The 20,436-nt window shown below is 25.8% G+C and overlaps 2 protein-coding genes and 1 non-coding gene across 3 annotated transcripts; 2 read left to right on the top strand and 1 right to left on the bottom strand.

Annotated features, from left to right (window-relative positions):
* Window positions 1-3,350: 3,350 nt before the first annotated feature.
* Window positions 3,351-4,083, bottom strand: LOC114167334 (uncharacterized). The gene has a single exon (XM_028052394.2). The coding sequence runs from the start codon at window positions 3,951-3,953 to the stop codon at window positions 3,402-3,404; it is 552 nt and encodes a 183-aa protein (XP_027908195.2). The 5' UTR covers window positions 3,954-4,083; the 3' UTR covers window positions 3,351-3,401.
* A 12,612-nt stretch (window positions 4,084-16,695) lies between these two features.
* On the top strand, window positions 16,696-17,480 carry LOC114166233 (BON1-associated protein 2-like). The gene has a single exon (XM_028050939.2). The coding sequence runs from the start codon at window positions 16,800-16,802 to the stop codon at window positions 17,337-17,339; it is 540 nt and encodes a 179-aa protein (XP_027906740.2). The 5' UTR covers window positions 16,696-16,799; the 3' UTR covers window positions 17,340-17,480.
* A 956-nt stretch (window positions 17,481-18,436) lies between these two features.
* On the top strand, window positions 18,437-18,507 carry TRNAG-GCC (transfer RNA glycine (anticodon GCC)). Its single transcript has one exon. It is a non-coding gene; the product is annotated as a tRNA-Gly (tRNA).
* Window positions 18,508-20,436: the final 1,929 nt, after the last annotated feature.

The raw sequence follows: 20,436 nt of genomic DNA, 5'->3' as shown, positions 1-20,436 counted from the left end.
AAATTCAAGAGCTGAACAACAATGACTAAATTATGTGGCAAGATCAGAGAGCCCTAGTTAATAAAACATTAACTTAAATGAACATAATTAAGGTGACAGTTTATTTTGTTCTGTCGTGTACGAGACTTCTTCACTGAAAGTTTGGAGAGGGAAAAGTTATGTTCATAAGTAGTCAACTATGTAGTTTATGCTATATCATTTTTCATAAATTTCTCTATATATCTTTTTTTTTTAAATCTTTTAATCAGTATTGGACTGATTTCTATAAGAAAAGAATAAAATTTGTTTCCCATAAATTTCTTTTAGTGTATTTTAGTGTTTATGATTTCTTTTAAAAGGATATATTCCATTAATTTGTAATAAAAAACAATTAATATTTGTTAAAGTGTTAGTAAAATTAAATTTTCCAAAATGAATTATTTTAGGACAATTAATCATAATTGCCAAGAATCTATTGGGTTTACTATTAAAAATAATTCATATTTTTTGTCAATTTTGTTTTAATTTATTTTTATAAAATACTTATAAATTTTGTTATGAAAAAAATTTTGCAGAAAATTGTTGTTAATTTTTTGCAAAACATTTTATATAAAACACTTTTTGTAATAAATCTTGTGAAAAATACTTACAAATTTTATAATTTTATAAAAAATAGTTACCCACAAAAAAATTACCGCCAACTACAATTCATAGAAAAAATAAAAATAAAAATTTAACAAATTTAAAAAAAAATTTCATATAAGTAATTGTTGAAATCATTCAATTACCTACGAATCATGACAGGTGAGTTATTAAAAATCTGAAGTTTAACTTGTTTGACGCTTACCCATGTGATCGTGCACATACAGATAAGAAAGAAGAAGAAGATTCTATTTAAAATAAATTCTCACACAGGAAGTTTTCACGAGATTGTTTGTCTCATCAATTTTCTCTGTCCCAAAAATTTATTTGGAGTTCGAGTTTGAGGAAATTACTACTATAGGATGCATTTTACAAGGAATCTGAGTTATATTGAACTTAATAATGATATATATAATATGTAAGTGTGAGTCAAATTCTTACGTGATAAGAATGAGAAAAATAACATCTTATAAAAAGAAAAAAAAAACTGACTTATAAATTCATTATCAAAATTTTTTTCATTGAAATTAGTACCAAATTTTTATGTGAAAACTCAGATATTGTTCACTTTTTTTTACCAGCAAAATATATACATATATTAATATATTAATAATAGAACATTCTTATGTTATTCGCGTTGTGTCTTTCAAATGACTCCATCTCTAAAGACCCGTTCCAAAATAACTAGCATTGATTTTTGGCAGCCTGTTTTTCAAAATTACAACTAGATATGTTCGTATATTTTTACATTCTAAATTTACATATGAATTCTACTATCAAATGAATTTAGATTAAAAAAATTATACAGACTCTCATACAATGTAATATTTAATGTTTTTAAATAAATTATTCTTAGTACTTCATAGTTTTAATCCACAACTGCATTATAATAGTATAGTTATATATTTATATAATTTAGGATAAAATGTGTTTTTAACATATCAAGTAGGTATTGAAACAATTCTTTTAGTATAACAAAAAGACGATTTTAATACATTAATTTTAATTTTATTAATTTTGTTAACTAAAAAAATCTTAATTTAATAATTTTAATTCATTAAATATATTAAATATTTACATAAAAATTATTATATAAAAGTGTTATATATTTATTTTGAAATTTTAAATATAATTAAGTACTGCTTCATATAAATTAAGACTCACATTCAAACTTGCAATTGAAGAGAAAATAAAAGTCACTGTAAAATGATTTTAGAAACGATTAATAATGAGGAACAAATGTTTAAAAAAGCCAATGACCCGTAAGGAAAAGCAAATATATTTGTGGTTGGGGATAAATATGTAATTTTGTTTCAATTTCTTCAACATGGCTTCATAGTTACACTATTAGAACTAAACTTATTATACCAATATTGCTTATTTTACTAAAAAATAAAAGTTCTAATACTTATTGTTATACTGAGAACATATGTTATATCCTATAATCATCTCAACATAAACATGATAAAATATGTCTTAACTATATACTCTTTAAGTGTAATATTAAGATTAGTTTCTTTTATCGATGAATGGATTTAATTAAATCTTGCCTTACATATTTTGAAATGTTTACTAGAAGAAATTCAGCGTAATATTATCCTATGAAGACTTCGCCCTGGAAAAGTATAAGAAAAGTTATGACCATCATCTTACAAACTCTTACCTTTCTACATTTGATAATAGTTCGTGGAGAAGGAAAGAAATTGAGAAAATAAAATTAGTCCTGCGTTTAAATGACTTCGTTCTAGATAGTAAGGTTGGAGAAAATTTATCTTCTAAAATAAAAGAATTACATTATTTTTCTTTTTATATAATTTTATTGAAGATTTATGCGAAAAGAATGTTAGAATCGTGGATTCACCACTAAACCATAAACTATAGCTAATAGTCAGGACACAACTCTTTTAACTTAAGAGTGTAATAGTCAAAGCGCCACGATTCGATTGTGACTCGGCCCACTTGACCTCTGTCATGGGACAATTAATGTCACATGCAACCATCTTTCCCTCAACAATTGTCTTACTAGAAATCTCAATTGAAATATTATGACTTGATCCACTTGACTTCCGTCACGGGATAATTGTGCAACCCGCAATAGAAAAACTACATATTTCAAAACAAGAAATGAGATTTCATTGGTAGAGTAAAAATTCATTTCATTCTCATATTAATGAGTACGAGATTTTTGTTCGATCTTCGTCTCAATTGTGCATAAATATAAAATAATAACTATTTATTATTTTGTAAAAATAAAGATAATATCATATTATTAAGTATTAAATGTCAAAATAATACACATTTTTTATTCGATGTGAAAATGATAATATTTGAAATCGTTGGTAACCAACTGATATTTATATTTTATGAATAATGATATTTTGACTACTAAATTTTGACAACTTTCTCTTATAACATGAGGTGTCATATTTTAAGTGATTTTGGAATATTAAGAATGAGAAAATGAAAAAATAAAAAACCACTTAAAATATGACATCTCATATTATAAGATAAAGTTGTCGAAATTTAGTAGTCAGAAAATCATTTTCCATATTTTATATACCAGAAGTGATATATATGATTTTAGTGCACTGCTGATATATTTAAGTTGTTGGGTATTTAATTAAAAAAAAAAGTGCATACATATATTGTTCCTAAGTTTGTATAAAGTACCCACCAAACATTCTTCTTTTAGATACAAACTCAAATGAAAGAGAAGTGAGGGAGGGAAATGGAAGAGAACTCTATCTTCGTAAGGAAACAACATTGAAACAACAATTTGGTTAGTGCACCTTAACTGGAATGGCAGTGATACCATGACTTGAATTTTTAGGGTTTACATGAAACCCTGTAACTTCATTCTCAAATCCTCTACAGCTCACCATTTCTATGTCTTTCTCTGGTTTAGCTTGTGCAGATAAATTATCAACTACCTTTACTGCGAAATGAAGAACCCCGTTACGTCGACCCTCCCAGCTCCTCAAACCGTAACAAAACATCTGAGACACACTTTCGGATAAAACATTGTTGTTTTTGGCAACAAGTAAATCCGAAAGAGCAATCCTTGCTACACCAACAGGACGAAATCCTTTGTATTTCTTGCATTGAACCTCAAACGTCACAGACCTTGCATAGGAAGGAACCTCCAACAACAATTTCTCATTCCATGCATGCACTCCATCATCTCCATTCTTCATTTGGGTCGTGCAACACTTCAAAGACTCTGCACGAACAACAACATAGACCTCATCGGAAACTGAATTTCGATCCACACTTATGTTTTCTCCCGACATAACTGTGATCTCCAAGGTGAGTTTTTGCTGTTTTGCTTCCATATCTCTGACACTTTTAGAGTACCTAATAACAAGGTTTGCACTCAACTAAGTAATTTATTTAAGGTAAGAAAACAAGTAACAAAGTGTGTAATGATGTTGAGTACGTAGTGTTTGGGATGAAAGGATTTGAAGAATGAAGGGGTTTAAGTAAGAGGTTCTGCAGATGAAGAAGTGAGGAAACAACCGTTGCAACTTACGAGCAATGTGTTTGTAACGTACCGTGTATGCGCAAACAGAGAAAAAAAGGTTCACATTGACCACAAACTTTTCTAATGTTCGAACACACGCATATAAAGACTATCGTAAATTCCGAGGAAATTTAATTTTGGCCTCGCATTAATTACGGTTCCTATGACAAATTGTGTCCTTTTATTGTTGAAATATCAATGATTTTTCCCTGTGGGATTAGCTGTATACATGTTTTATCATGTTTTAATGCAATTAGAACACTTTTTATGAGTGTTCTTTACAAAAGTTGTATTCAAAGTAAAAGTATTATTTTAATGTAGATTCTACATTACTAGTTTCTCTCTTAAAATTTATACATTTATGACTATTTTTTTTACCTTAAACCCTACGAAATTTAATTTTGGAGAGAGATTATGAATGGTTCGTAGAAGTACTCTTCATTGAGGAAATTTCAATTATGTGAGGGGAGTGGCTATATGTAAATTTTCTCATGTTATAAATATATATATATATATATATATATATATATATATATATATATATATATATATGCATCCACATTTTTAAATACCATATTTCTACTTTAAAATATAATTATTTATTAAATTTTTAAAAATTGACAGTTATTTTTACAAACTTTTATATAAAATCATTTATTTTTGTTCTTCTTTTTTCTTTATTTATCAAGTGTTATTCTCTCATCTTTTTTGATATATTTCACTCTATTCTTAACAAATATAATTTTATTTTATATATTAACTTAATAATATTACATTATCATCACTAATGTCACATATATTTAAAAATACATACCTATGTATATACGCTAGTATATATATAATTGTATGGAAAGTATAATGCAATTACTTCTTTAATTAAATAAAATTAAAATGTTTATAAGTTATTTTTTTTATTTATACACTTGTTTTCTTAAAAATATTATTTAATTGTATTTTAACGTAATGAAAAAGGAAAAGATAATCCTTGACTCGGTATACATCTACGTGTCACCGCTTCTCTCACGCAAAAAATTGGATAATACAAAGAAAATGACACACAATTTGAAGTACTACAGTGACACTTTATTTAATCTCTTTAAAAGAAGGTGACATGTGTCTACGATGTTATTGTGTTAGGTTAAATACTACTAAATAATTTTATATTATATAGAAAAAATTGTAAAATTTGTTAAAAAGATTTGTAAAAAAAACATTTTTTTGTTATTTTATTAAAAATCTTAATTGGTAGATAATTTTTTTATTGATAATTATTTTTTATAAAATTATAAAATTTGTAAATTTTTTTACAAAATTTAATGTAAAAAGTGTTTTAAATAAAATATTTTACAAAAGAAATTGACAGTAATTTAAAAAAAAATTTATAACAAAATTTATAAGTATTTCTTAAAAAAAATTTAAAACAAAATTGACAGAAAATATAAATATTTTTAATAATAATTATAAAATTATAAATATAATTAATAAATAAATATTATATATATATATATATATATATATATATATATACATTATATATTGAATTATTGAAAATTGTAAATTATTGAAAGAATGCAGAGGAACAATTCTCTTATTAAATGTAATTTTTTGTTATTTTTAATATATTATTGTTGAATGATAAATTACATGTTTCATTTTTTCAATAATTTTTGTTTATTTTTTTTAATTTTATTATTATATATGTTTGTTTTGAATAAAATAATTATAATAAAAGTAACTTTTTTTAATTAAAAAAAATAATTGATATATAAAAAATAAAATTTGATTTCCTTAATATCTTTTGTACAAGTTCGACAACTATATATGTTCCATTGATGTTATTAAAACTGCATTTATCTTATTTAATTTTATAATAAATAATAAGACTTAGACATTTTTAACTTTGAAATAGAAACTTAAATTCGTTACTTTTAATAAAATAATACTTATATTTCCTTTAGTTTTTAATTTATATTTATATTTTTCCATTTTTTTAATAAACGATACTTTTTTTGATATTTTAATAGAACCGACCATCACCTCCTTGGTTTTACTAAAAACTAATATACTAACTAAAAATTATTAAATCATAAAAGTTAAAATAAAGATTATTTTATAAAAAAAAAGTGAACTTTATCATAATTATATATTAAAAATATCGTAAAATCATATTATGATTAAATTATAAATTTCCTTATTAATATATAAAAGTCTTACTTTTAAAAAATATAAAGTTTAATATATAAATAAACAAATAACTACAAGATATGTTATTAAAATTATTTATTATTATATTTATATATACCAATATAACTATAAATAAGATCAAAATATATGATTGTTATTTTTCTTATTAAATTAGTAATAAAAGGTTGTGAGTATTTTTCTTTTTATTTTTTACTGATAAATATTCGTTGTCAGTAATAAACCTCGTATAAGATTGTGAGTATTTTCTATAAAATTAAAATGTTCTGTTATATAATTCTAAAATTAAGGTCAACATTAAAATATATGATATCTGGATTGCTAATTGACAAAAATTTTAAACGCATGATGATGGAAGAAGTCCTTCCTTACAAGGACCGTTTACACAATATGTGGTTTGAGAAGATATTAGAATTAATTTTCCAAAAGTTGAATCATTCTATTTCTTTATCTACCAATTCAAAACTTTTGCCACATATTAAATTTACAAAAATTTTAAAACAAAACTAAAAACTAAAAATGAAAGAAACTTTGTCTCGAAAAACAATCACATATCTTCCAAACACACTTCATTTTTTTTTCTCTCTCTTCGTATTCTTGTCAAACAAGTTTAGTTAAACTTTTCGAACTTCTCTCTCATAAATTTTAATATAATTCAATTTTTTTATCATTTTACTTTCTTTTATTAATATTTATTTTTATAAATAAATAAAATAAAATTTATAAATATAGTTAAAATATAATAGGAACTAGAAAACTAATTTAAAATTGAAAAATTGATTAAAAATATTTAATAATTGATTTAGTGTGGTATATATTTACTCTAAATTACTAAATTGATGTTATAAATTAAATTATTTGGCTTGAGGGATTAAACGTAAATGAAAAACTTTCCAACCAAATAAGGAAGTAATCAACTAAAATAATAAATTGTAATAATAGTTTTATTCTAATTTTAATAAAAATATATACGAATTGAGAAATAAAGATGAGTGTGAGGTGATAAAGTAATTACTTTATAAAATTAAAAATAATAGGTATGTATTTAATAATAATATCTCATGAAATTACAGGAATCTAAAGAAAAATTAAATTTTAACATAACTTTTAATTTTTTTTTTCATTTTACTTAATCTTACTAATATATTTTTACAACAAAATATTAAAACTATTACTTATTACAATAATTTTTATATGTTATTTCTTACTATTAAATTAACTTGAAAAATTAGTCATTTATTAGAAATAAAAGTTGAATAATTTATTATAGATAATATATGATAACTTTTCACATAAAATTATTTAGTCATTTAATCTATTTCATTATTAACACATTATATCAGATCTAATCATTATAAAATAATATTTATGAATAATTTAAATTAATATACACAATATTTTATGTTTTGTCTCTTGATGTAACAGTTTAAAATCCTAATTCAGTTTCATTTGAGTCATTCCTTGTATAGCACATAAGATGAAGAGGGGTGTGCTCTCAGCTATGCTAATGCATAAGCTTTGTAAGAGTTGTTGAAGAGTTGTTGAAATTAGTTTTGGTTATAAATGTATTGAAAAATGATAGGTCGACACCCACATTTGACCATTTTTTTTACCACATTCATAAGTTACAAGTTAATTTGTTTTGGGTTACAAGTTAGTTTTAAGGTAGTAAAAAAAGTGGTCAAATGTGAATGTCAACCTATCATTTCTCAAATACATTTGATTCACTATCACAATTGTTATATTTTCTTTTATAATTTTTTTATCAATAAATGTTATTTATATAAGTAATTTATATCAGCGAAAAGCCAAGTCAAGGTAAAAAATTCACATGCTTTACAGAAAAAAACACCGAATCAAACTCATCATTTTCCCTGTGTTTTCCTCGTTCGTTCCTCGTATTTGCATAACCCATTATTACATGTCACAGGTTCTGCTAATATTTAAAAACAAATTTATTACAATTAGTTATACAACATTTATTACACTAATTCCCACTCTACCAACTTTCGACACATTTCTGTATCCCAACATCTCACACTACTACCACACTTATTAGGAAAATGTACAATTTAAAAAACATTTTAATGAATCACTAAAATATATAGTTTTGTAATATTAAATTAGATTTAAAATTTATTTTTTAATAATATGAAAATTATTTGAAACCTGTCATATATATTATTCATTTTAGATCGTTTATTAATGTTTAATCTTATCTTTAAAATATGAATATATATATATATATATATATATATATATATATATAATTATTTAATTATTTCATGAGAGAAGATCGTTAGATACTCCATATCGACACACTTCATCATGTGAGAGTAGTTGTTTAGATTTGGTATGAAATTGAGCGATGCATGAGTTTGTTGAAATTAAGAATTGTAATGAAGTTGTTGATGTTCCGTTTTGGTAGAAACGAAAAAGTAAGGTTGATTGAGTAATATATTGTGAGAAGGTTGATATTGTTTTATGGAAATTTGTGTTCAACGTCAACCTCCAAGTTACTCTTGTAAAAGAAAATAATTTTATAGACTCTACACACAAAACCAAACCCCCACTTAATGTAAAAACAACCAACAAAAATAGAATAAAAAATATTTTTTTTTATATTAGAAGAGTTACTTGACAATCCATTCTAAAAATAAAATAATAAAAAAATTAAAATTTTATATTTATAAAAAAAAATTGAATAGTAAGAAAATAAATTCAAGTAAATATAAAAAGTTTGAGATGTAGATCTAAGTAGAATATAGCACCCAATATATAAAGGAAATGCGAAATAAATATTGGCAACTGAGACACCAATGAATATAATGCCCAAAAGAAGATGATATGTGAGATGCTCCTTCAGAAAATACAATCATTTGATAATTTAATATTTTAATATTTTAATTATGGTATTTATATTTTTATGTATATTTTATATTATTAGAACTGGTTATAAAGTGAATGCATTTTAGTTTATTTCATATTCAAAAATATTAATTGATTATTTTTTAGTACTTAATAACCAATTGTAGCTTAAATACACTTTTGAAGCATTTGTGTTGTTTTCAAATTTTTCTCACCACTTAAAAATTATTGTGCAACACCCTTAATTTTCAATTTATAGCAACTACATTTATTCAATTTGATACTTTGAAAAAAAAAATGAGGAATAAAATATAGATGAAATATACAAGAAGAATAATGTGAATAATGAAAGCACAGACGCAAAATATGATCCTAATATTGATTCTAATAATCAATCATAAACTCATAAACAATATCTCATACACATACTGATAATCATGTTGTAAATAGTAAATGGAAGCGTACATGAATTGGCCATAACGATAATATTAGAGCACTCCTATATGCGCAGTGATCTTCCTCCTGTAAAGTACCTTGATTTCCCTTTGGTTTTATCTCTTGGTGGGGATAGAGGAAAGGTACGTTAGGACTCTCTGTGTGCTCTCAGAAGGGGACCACGACCATTTATAAACTGAATTACTTAAGTTTTAGTATTTCTAATTTAGCATTACTAACTGGTCTCTACACAATATTTATTTTCATGACATATGCATTTAGTCAAATCTTTAATTTAGTCACATCACTTTATTATTTGGCTTTATAAATAATGACCCTAACACATTTAATTATGTATCATATATGCATGATCCAAAATTTCTAACAAATAAAGGAGATGAAAAAAAAATTTAAAAGAAAAGATGAGTATGTGAAAGAGATAAATATAGGTGAAGAGGATGAATTTGAATGAAAGAAATGACTCTAAAAAGATTTATAAATATAAATTAAAAAGATGGGTGTACAATATTTATATAGAAAATAAGAAAAAAATATTATTAATGGAAAAATTTGTCATCTTTAAAATCTGAACAATGAAATTAAAAAGATCCTATCGTTTATATGATATGCCTTCTCATTAACACAAACGAATTCACAATATACAATTTAACTTTAATTAAATCAACGGTAACTTAAATAAATATCGGAAATAAATAAAGTTATATTGCTAAACATACACTAACTTTATTTATTTTAGTTAATGTTTATTAAGCATAGGTTATTTTGAATATTTATTTAATTTAATGTTTACACTAATTTATTTATTTTTAATTCTTCTTTTAATTAATATATTTTATGTTAATATTAACTTATTTATTTTCGATATTTATTTTAACTATCTAAACTGCATTCACATAAAATTAATTTTGTATCGATTATAATTACCGTGAATGTATGGTGTATTTCTTATGTTAAATCTAACAAAAACTAACGCAAAAAGCACTTACACTAAAAAACTGTGAGAATTCGTGTTCTCATTGGTGTTTTTAACGAACGTTTCTGTTTTCACATCTGGAGTTGCATGGGGTGATTCTGAGAAGGAAAATGATATTTTAACCCATCTTTTTTGACCTGTTTTTAACCCAGTATTATAATCATCGTTAGATCATCTATTTGGATTATTTTTAGTGATGTGATGTGATGATCTAATGGTGATTGAAGTGGTGGGTTAAAAGTGGGTCAAAAAAAGTGGGTTAAAGTATCATTGTCCTTCTGAGAAAAAGTTGAAGGTGTTTAGGCCAACAAGAGTTGAAAATGTCAACGTGATTGTTATAGGACTTGTAAAGCAAGTTAAACTTACTTATATCTTGAATTTACTCGATCCTTACTCATGCCCACTTGGTACGTGTTCGTACTCTTTCAACTTGTTTAAAAATAAACTAAATTTTAATAAAGAATAATAACTAATAAATCAACGGGTTAAATATATTTTTAGTACTTTAAATTTCAGTAAATTTTGGAATTAATTTATTTCAAAATTTTGGACCAATTTAATTCTTCATCTTTTCAAATACATAGATTTAGTCATTTTAATCAAATTTTGTTAATTTTATTTGACATTTCAAGCATGTTTCATAATAGTATTTCACTTAGCATTAAAGTAAAAATGTGTTAAATAATATAAACAACTCAAATACAATCCTGAAATGCGTACGAAACATGAAATAAACCTAAAAAAATTTGATTAAAGGACTAAATTCACGTATTTCGAAGGATGAATCACTAAACTGGTCCAAAGTTTCAAAATCGACTAAATCCAAAATTTACTGAAAGTTAAGGGACAAAAAACATATTTAACCATAAACTAATTGTTCTAACCACATATCTAATAGTCTTACTTTGTTTAGAAGTCGAGGATTAAGATGATTTAAATAAACATTCCTTTCTTCTTTCATCTTTCGAGATATTTTAAGAACGAAATTGAGACAAAATATACACTTCAAAGTAGGATAGCAAAAATATTTATGTTTGTGGATAGTTGGTATCCACCGATAACATATCTTTAATACCTATTTATAAACTTTATAAACGGATTAGGTGCGCTGCGGGCCTGTAAATTATTAAAATTTAATTTATATTTTTTTGTGATTGTATATAAATTTTGTTTTAAAATTTTATAAAATATATTTTTTTAAATATTCACGAGTATTTCCAGGTACCCACAAATATTTTTTAAACGGATATCTGACATATAAGTAAATACGTAGCGTGCGGGTGAGGCATTATCCATGTCCAACCCGACAACTCGTTGTCATTGCTACTCCAAGATCCATAATATGTCACATATATATATATATATATATATATATATATATATATATATATTGATCGACAATAATTTTATTATCTGATAAAATTCTAATCTTTTAAAATAATTTTACATTCTTTTGTTAAAACTATAATCGTAATTAAGACATAGAAAGGAATTAATTTTAGACTAAATTAGAAGAAAATAATTGAAAGATAAGGCTAACAGTGAATTTAAAATTACATTACACTAAACAACAAAAAAATATCTTAGTTTTGGCTTGGCACGTAAACCGATTACACGAAGCTCACCGTCTTTTATTTAGTTTTTCTTAAAGAAAAGCAAATTTTATATTTTCAGAGGGTGTTAAAGTAAAATAATTTTGTTAATTGGTTGTCGGCACCGGCCTGCAGCTGCATGCGGATCCTCCCTTAATCATGCTTTTTTGCACAATCTTTATGTGTAAATTGTGTTAATAATATAAAAACGAAGCTATTGTAAATTCGTCATAGGTGTTGGATCATTATAGCAAATATTAAAATTTTCCGTACCAATAATGAGTAGAGTAAGAAATTTGACACTATTTTATTAATATAATAGTAATAACAGGAAACTCTTATATTGTTTTTAAATACTAAATAAATACCAAAACTAGAACAAAATCCCTTTAATAATAAGTTAAGCTTCATTAATACGATATTATTGGAGAAAATGTTATGGAAAGTTTCCCCAGCTCCTAGGCACACGCAATGGCCACGAAAAACAGAAGTGTAACGAAAGCGATAAACCGCCAAATGTGAAAGACGATGCGAGATTTAAGGTCAAAGTCCATACACGCATATTTCCAAACCATGCAATGGTGCAAGTAGTCAAATATTCATAATTATTATATCATCAAAATCAATGGCGGAACTAGGACATGATATCTTTTTAGGATGTATCTTTCATTTTTTTTATATATATATTTATATATTTTTTTAAATTATATTATATATTATTTATATTAAGATTATATTATGGAAAATTGTAATAAAAGATAAAATAAAAAATTTTAATAAAGACATTAATTTATAAAAGAGATTAGGGTTTTTTTTTTACTATAAGATCTTTTCACCATGTAAATTATCATGAAAGTGTATGAAGAGAGATAAATACAAAGAGATAGATTGGGAAATAGAGGTTGAAAACACATAGATTGAGATTCTTGTATACATTCTTCTATGATGTCTCACAGATCAAGGTTAGTATCTTATTATGATTTATGTATGTTAGTTAGTTTATGATTCTTTTTAGGATGTTTCTTCCAAATTAAGTTTATCCCAAATTAATATAAACCCTAATTATGATTTTAGGGATTCTTTTATGAAATTGGTATGAACCCTAATTATAATTTTTCCTAAATTATTATAACCCTTAATTATGAAATTTAGGGATTTTGTGTTTTCCCTACTTATGGTAATTTTTTTTTAAGTTTTGAATTTATACAATATTGCTTATTTAATTAAAGTAGTATGAGTTTTGTTATGTTTTGCATTGTGATAATTGTAATTTGTGAATATAAATTTTATTTTTTTCTAAATAGGTGAGAGGTATAAATTTATATTAGAAAGATTATGATAAAAAGTAAAAAAATTGATTCCTTTTTTTCCAAAGAGGAAGATTTGTGATGAAGATGAAAAAGAAATGCATTTACTTTAACTAAACTTGAGAAATTTAACAAGAACCAAGAATTTAAGACAATATAAAACAAATCTCTAAAGTTCTCAGAGTTACATATAATGAATTTAAAAATTCATTAGAACGTGATATGGGAAAAACGACATCAAATTTGACAATACCACCAAATCAAATTGATGAGATACGAATGACTTATCTAAAATGGTATTCATGAATTGATATCATGATATAATAGCATGATATAATAGCGAATGATAGTAATATTTTTTTGAATTCTAATATTATGTGTGTTTGTTTTAAGGAGAAGAAATGAAGAGAAAAAAATGAATAGTTTTTTTTTCTAAAGAAAAATTATATATAACAAATATAATTTGGCCTCCTACAATTTTAGTCCAAGTTCCGCCACTAATCAAAATAATTAAATAATCTTTTCTTTATAAATAATATTATTAAGGTAAACATAATTCTTTTAGAAATCAATGGATGATATTTTATATTTGCTAAATACTTCATCTATTCATATGTTAAAAGCTCTAATATATATGTTCCGAAAATATAATATGGTTAAAGTTAATCATTAGTGGATTCAAAGTATTCTCTATTTTGGAATGTATATATGAAACTTCTATATCAAGGTTTTATTTTTAAAATGTATATTTAAATCGTCTGATATTAAGATATGTGAAATTATTAAATGTATTAAAGTAACTCAATTAATAACTAAAGCAATTTTCTTTTTCATATAGGACTCTCAATGTTGCAACAAATATATTAATATAACATTGTTATGGTCGATTATAACCAATGGCAATCCTTAATAGGGTTTTGGCCCCCAAAATTTTTTCACCTCTTTATTTAAAATTTAATAATAAATTTTTATTATTTTAAAATATGAATATTAAAAAATAGTTGATTTTAGATAAAATCCGAACTATAGTTGAATTTGAAAACAGAAAAAAATATGACAACATTTATATAATAATAATTTTGTAATTAAGTTTCCAATATCATATTTAAAAGAAAACTAATTTAAAAATTTAACTTCATTTGTATTAATCATTTAAGTTGGAAGAATAATTTAATTATTTGAATTATCTACTTGAACAATTTTTTTTTTCTATAATGATTTACAAAAGCTAGGTCGTAAAATAAATACAAGATAAATTTCTTGCACACAAATTATGATTTATATTGAAAATATAGTTGAAAATTTTAAATTTAATTTAATTATTGACAGTATTAATAATTTGAAAAAATATAAAAATAATTAATTAAATGTATGTGATTTCTTTTATAACTATAAATACTATATAATTATAATTCAACCGTTAAAGTTAATAATTTTCTATGATGCAGAAATATGATTCATGTAATATATATATATATATATATATATATATATATATATATAGTTTTAAAAATATGATAAATACGTGATTGTTATTATGTGAATATAAATTAAAATCATATGTGTTAGATGTTAAAAACATATGTATTAAATGTTATCAAAATAAAAAATTATAAATTATTATTGTCATGAAAATGTTATTATTTTACTGATTGTATTTTATTAATAACTATCAATAAAATATCAAATACAAATATATAACAAATACAAATATAAACTAAATTGAAGTATCATTTTATTATAAATAACTTCAATTCCAAATGTATGTTTTTTTTTTTTTCTGAATAAACATTATGACACTGATCTTCATGAACATTATTCAATCCCTGCATCTTTTCACAGTTTTGAAAATATTTTGCCTCTACCATTAATATTTTTTTTAAAGTAAAGATTTTCATGACTGAGAGTCAATCTTCTAAAGCATAAAGATTATCGATGAGATTAATAGTCTGAAACATGCAAATCATTGAAGCAACTTTTATTTCTCCTTACAGCTTTTTCTATACTCATCTAGGAATTGGATCTTTGCTAACATATTTATAGAATACACTGATCTGTCAATTATGATTAACTGAAACTATTAAAAATATATATTTTTATCTCAATCTATTTCTCTCAAACTAACACAAGTATCCCTTATTTCAGTTACTAAAATTAACATTCGGTGTCACCAAAAGACCCAACATAAATTCTATGTAAGTGGATTAACATCACCTCTTAAGACAATAAATTTATATCCTTATATCCTCAAAAAAAAATTAATAATTTTAACATTGTTAAAAGACTCAATTTGTCAATGTCAAGTTTGGTGGATGGCTCCACCTAAAAGTTTCTCCGCAATCTTCAAGAAAACACACAGATATAAACTAATTACCATGTGTGAACTTGACTGGCTGAATAAACAATTTCTTATACTTCTTATTAACTTAAATTAAAAGACCACATAACAGTGTTTCCCTTAAAAAATGAACATATATATATATATATATATATATATATATATATATATATATATATATATATATATATATATATATATATATATATATATATATATATATATAGTTTACCTTCACCAAATTTATTAACGTTGGTGTGTGTGCGTGTTCTTCACACTGGTGGACTTAGACTATAAACATAGTTTCTGCGACTTTGCACAAGAAATTAATTCTTAGAAAATTTTCGTAAAACGTAAATCAAGGGTAATGAGCTAAGTGTATCTTCTTCTGTGATTCGAAGAATGTTGTAATTACATCACTTAAAATTGTTTGGTTCAACTTCCATTAGTGGAATTTCGCGTTTTTTTGTCTTTTCTTTTCTCTTAGAAAAACAGAAGTTCCTTAGCTATAATTTTGCGGTTTAATCTTTAATTTACCAACAAGAAGAAAAATAATCATTAATTTTATATTTTCATTATACGTTGTTCAGTATTTATTTCCTACAACCTTCTTCGTAGTAAATCATTGAATATACGTCCGCGTCTCAAAACAAGTGCTTCTCAAAAAATATAAACCAAACACGTTATTAGAGTAAAGAAGAAGGTCAAAGTCAAAGTCAAAAACCAGAAGTTAAACACTGAAACCGCAAACCAATTTCGCTCTTTCTTTCTACGTTCCGATAATCCAAACCAACTCTATAAATAACAACCTCAGAAAAAACCCAACAACAAAACATAGAATTTTCAGAAGTGAATATCTACATTAATTCATTCTTTTCATCATCTTTTACCTCTCTCAAGTTCAAACCTTGAAACATAAAACATGACAGTGAGATCACGTACGCTAGAAATCACCGTTATCTCCGGCGAAAACGTGCGCGTAAAGGAGGACGCATACGTCGTCGTTCGGGCGGAGTCGTTGAACTGCTGCACCACCAGAACGGCCAAAGACGACGGCACCAACTTCCTCTCGTGGAACGAGAAGTTCCTGTTGGAAGTCCCGGTGCATGCAAGATCGATCACATTCGAGGTCCAATGCAGCAAATTCAAGGGTTTTCGCCCACTTGGGGTCGCCAGAATCGCTGCCTCCGACTTCCTCGGCGGCGCCGCCGTCCCGGAAAATCAGTTGCAACAGTTGAGTTACGGGTTGAGGGACTGGGAAGGGAAGAGAAACGGGGTCATTCACTTCGCCGTCAGAGTGGCACCTCCGGCGCCACCGGTGGAGGAATGTCTGAAGCCCGCCGTGGGACAGGCGGTGACCGGAATGGGTTGCGGTGATCGTGATCGAATCAAGGTCGGTGGCAAGAGCAAGGGAGTTGTCGTTGGTGTGCCACTTTGGTGGAACCACCCAAACGTTGTTTAGAAATTAATTTTCATTTTTTTATTTATTATATATTATTGTTACTATCATTTGTATAACGGTCAAATATCATTTTCAATTGTGAGAAAGATTATCAATCTAGATTTATTTCTACATAAGTTATATAAATTTAATTTTTTGAAAGTTTTCTTCCCTCCCTCGTAAGATACACTAGAACGCGTGTGAAATATGAAATATGTAATCTATTATTCTAATTATCAGAAGAAAAATAGGTTGAAGTTCCACGTGGTGGAAACGTGTGATTTTGTCGGATATGTGGGGTCCATGTGGGTTCCACGTACTTAACTCTAATACTATTGAAACATAGCTTGCAATTTATAGAAAGATGAAAAGGTGGGTGAAAGAGGAGTTAAGAAAGCGCGTTAAAGTTGAGACCAATTCAAAATTTTACGAGCTTTTGACTAGGAATTGTTCAGAACATGATTACGTACACATGTACTTGACTTGTTAAACAAGGGTTCAATTCAACACATGTTTGTTTTCTTGTACTTTACGTAAACATATACTTTATCAAAAGCTAAGGCGGTGCGAATATTAATATGTAATGGAAAAGAAAATATCAAACTACATATTAAAGATTATATATAAAATGCCATAAACTTATTATATACTCAAAGATTTGTTGATACACTGAAGAATGTTTTGTTTAATATTTTATATGGCTTATGTTTTTATGTAAATTATGAAAGAATTATATTACTCGAAGCAACTACATATGGAGTGAAAAATTAAAATCAAATTGAAGTCTTTTTACATCGAAGAATTGGAGGATAAAGATTTAATAAGTAAAAAAGCTTTTATAATTTGCAAATATTAGGTAAAAATGTAAAATATGTGGATATCATAGAGAAAGACAGTGACAATGATTTTTAATTACGGTTTGAAATGTTTGTAATTGGTTTTTAAATAATTTTATTAAACTAAACATTAAGCTATATAATATGATAGATTTTTGTTTCCGTTTTCTATACATCATAGATATGTCTTAAGCAACACACAACAGGTTTTGGTTTTAATAATTTAGAGTACGATGTATTAACTATTGATCATAGGTATACTTGTTCTATCAAAGAACAAAAGCACCAGTGGTCTAGTGGTAGAATAGTACCCTGCCACGGTACAGACCCGGGTTCGATTCCCGGCTGGTGCACATTTGTGAGAGCTGTGATGACGAAAGCATTTGATTGTAGAGTCAGTCAATGTTCATCTCAAACATGTAGATGAAATAAATGCATTACCTGAGCTCTCTTTTTTTTTTTTGTGGTTTAAATTTTTTATTTGCTTGGTATTGTTTCAGAATGTGCAGTTAAATTGTAAATTAGTGTAGAGTTTGGTGGATGATCAATGTTGAAGCAATAATTGAAAGCGTGTGTACACAATGGTTCACACCTGGTGTTCCTTATCTGTCAAATGAGACAGTTGGAATATAAGATGAGGAAGGTGGAAGCAGTTGAAGGTTATGAAGTTGGAACAAGTTTCTTAATAAATGGGAAATGGGGTAAGCTACCAAAAATGCTTTGCAAGGAGATTTTCTATTTATATTCAAACTACATATATATTAACCATTTCAAAAAACCTTCTATATCTAATCTATATGTTAGGCAAACTAAAATAAGATGAAAAATGAGGTTAAATAGTATTACATGTAACTTAGGTTGTATGCTCTCATACATGTGCCCTTCTAATATTAATATGTTTATATTTTTGCTATCTTTTGCATTTTTATATTCTCTATTAGGACTAAGATTAAATGCTTTTCTTCATTTTAAGGTGTCATGGGCTTTTATTTCATTACTATGATATTGTTTTTTATTAGTATGAGTATAAAGTATTCCATCGAATAAAAGTGAAAAAAATTGAGTAGCATGTAAAAAAATTTACAAATGCTTAGTCTTAAGTTTTTAACTAAACTTTTGTCATGATTTTTTTTTTTTTAGTAGAAAAATCAAGTTTGTGATTAGGAGTTGTTATGATACAATCTCAATTGGGGTTCTAGAGCATATTTGCAATCTAACCTCGTTTGTACCCTTTTTTTCTTTTTCTTTTTTTTTTTTTTTTGAACCACCTCAATTATTTCATGACATAGTGTGTTCTTTTGTGTATAACCCTGTCTCTTCTTTGTTTTTGTTTCTACTTTGGCTCTCTTGTTTCGTTTTCTTGTTTGATTATGATGCAACAAAAGGTGTCACTTTAGCAATCTTAGTATTTAATATTTTCTTGTTCATCTTAAAGCAATACATTTTCCTCTTTGTTGCATGGTTCTCTTATGCAAACATTCTGGTTTTGTTGTGGACCAAAATATTAAAAACAAAATATTGGAGACTGGTAAAAAAAATTAAAGAACTTTTTTTCCCAGTTTTTCCTCAAATGTAAGCATTTGTGCTAACATTCAAAACTGTGTGCATTCATGATCCAAATCAAGTAAAAGTCTCTTCCAGTAATTTTCAAGTAGTCTCTCTTGGTAAGGTAAAGTATATTCTTTGTTATATTCTCTTGTCAATTAAAGAAAATTGTGTTGCTAATAGAAGTGAAAATTTTCTCATTGAACACAACCATTGATACATTTAAATTTAAAAAAGTTTACATATATAGGTAGAAAAAACAAAAATATAGTACAACAGGTTTAGTGGTAGAACAGTGCACTACTGCATTGTAGTCCCAGGTTTGATTCTGAGAAGGTACTGAAGAAAGCAACTGTAATGGGGGTCCATCATTTTCCTGATTCCATGGACGATAGATAGATGATGCATCTGAGCACCAATATAATTATTGTCCTTTAATTTTCATCACTAACTTAAGTACCCTACCACGTTCCACATTTAGAAGTTATGCATCTTATCACTGACACTTGAATTATTGGAGAAAGAACACTGTCACACATTCTTCTCATTCCACTATGGTCCTTGTTTTCAATAATTTCAATTATAGCTGGTAAAGGTAGGCAGGGTAGATATGGACAATTCAACTTATTTCATGACATTAACCACTGAACAACATTGAAGAAACATTTTATGGCTGAGTAATGGGCTGGTGCAATAATAAGCCTTAACTATCTGCATCATTCATTTTGCAGCTTGTA

The sequence above is a fragment of the Vigna unguiculata genome, chromosome 10, assembly GCF_037176805.1.
Source record: "Vigna unguiculata cultivar grain cowpea cultivar isolate G323 ecotype 2 chromosome 10, ASM3717680v1, whole genome shotgun sequence".
Classification (NCBI taxonomy): domain Eukaryota; kingdom Viridiplantae; phylum Streptophyta; class Magnoliopsida; order Fabales; family Fabaceae; genus Vigna; species Vigna unguiculata.
Note: the sequence above shows the minus strand (reverse complement) of the source record. Positions and strands in the feature narration are given on the sequence as shown.

What these genes read in the sequence shown, in the direction of transcription:
- LOC114167334 (XM_028052394.2), bottom strand. Translation starts at nt 3,953, where the DNA reads ATGGAAGCAAAACAGCAAAAACTCACCTTGGAGATCACAGTTATGTCG.
- LOC114166233 (XM_028050939.2), top strand. Translation starts at nt 16,800, where the DNA reads ATGACAGTGAGATCACGTACGCTAGAAATCACCGTTATCTCCGGCGAA.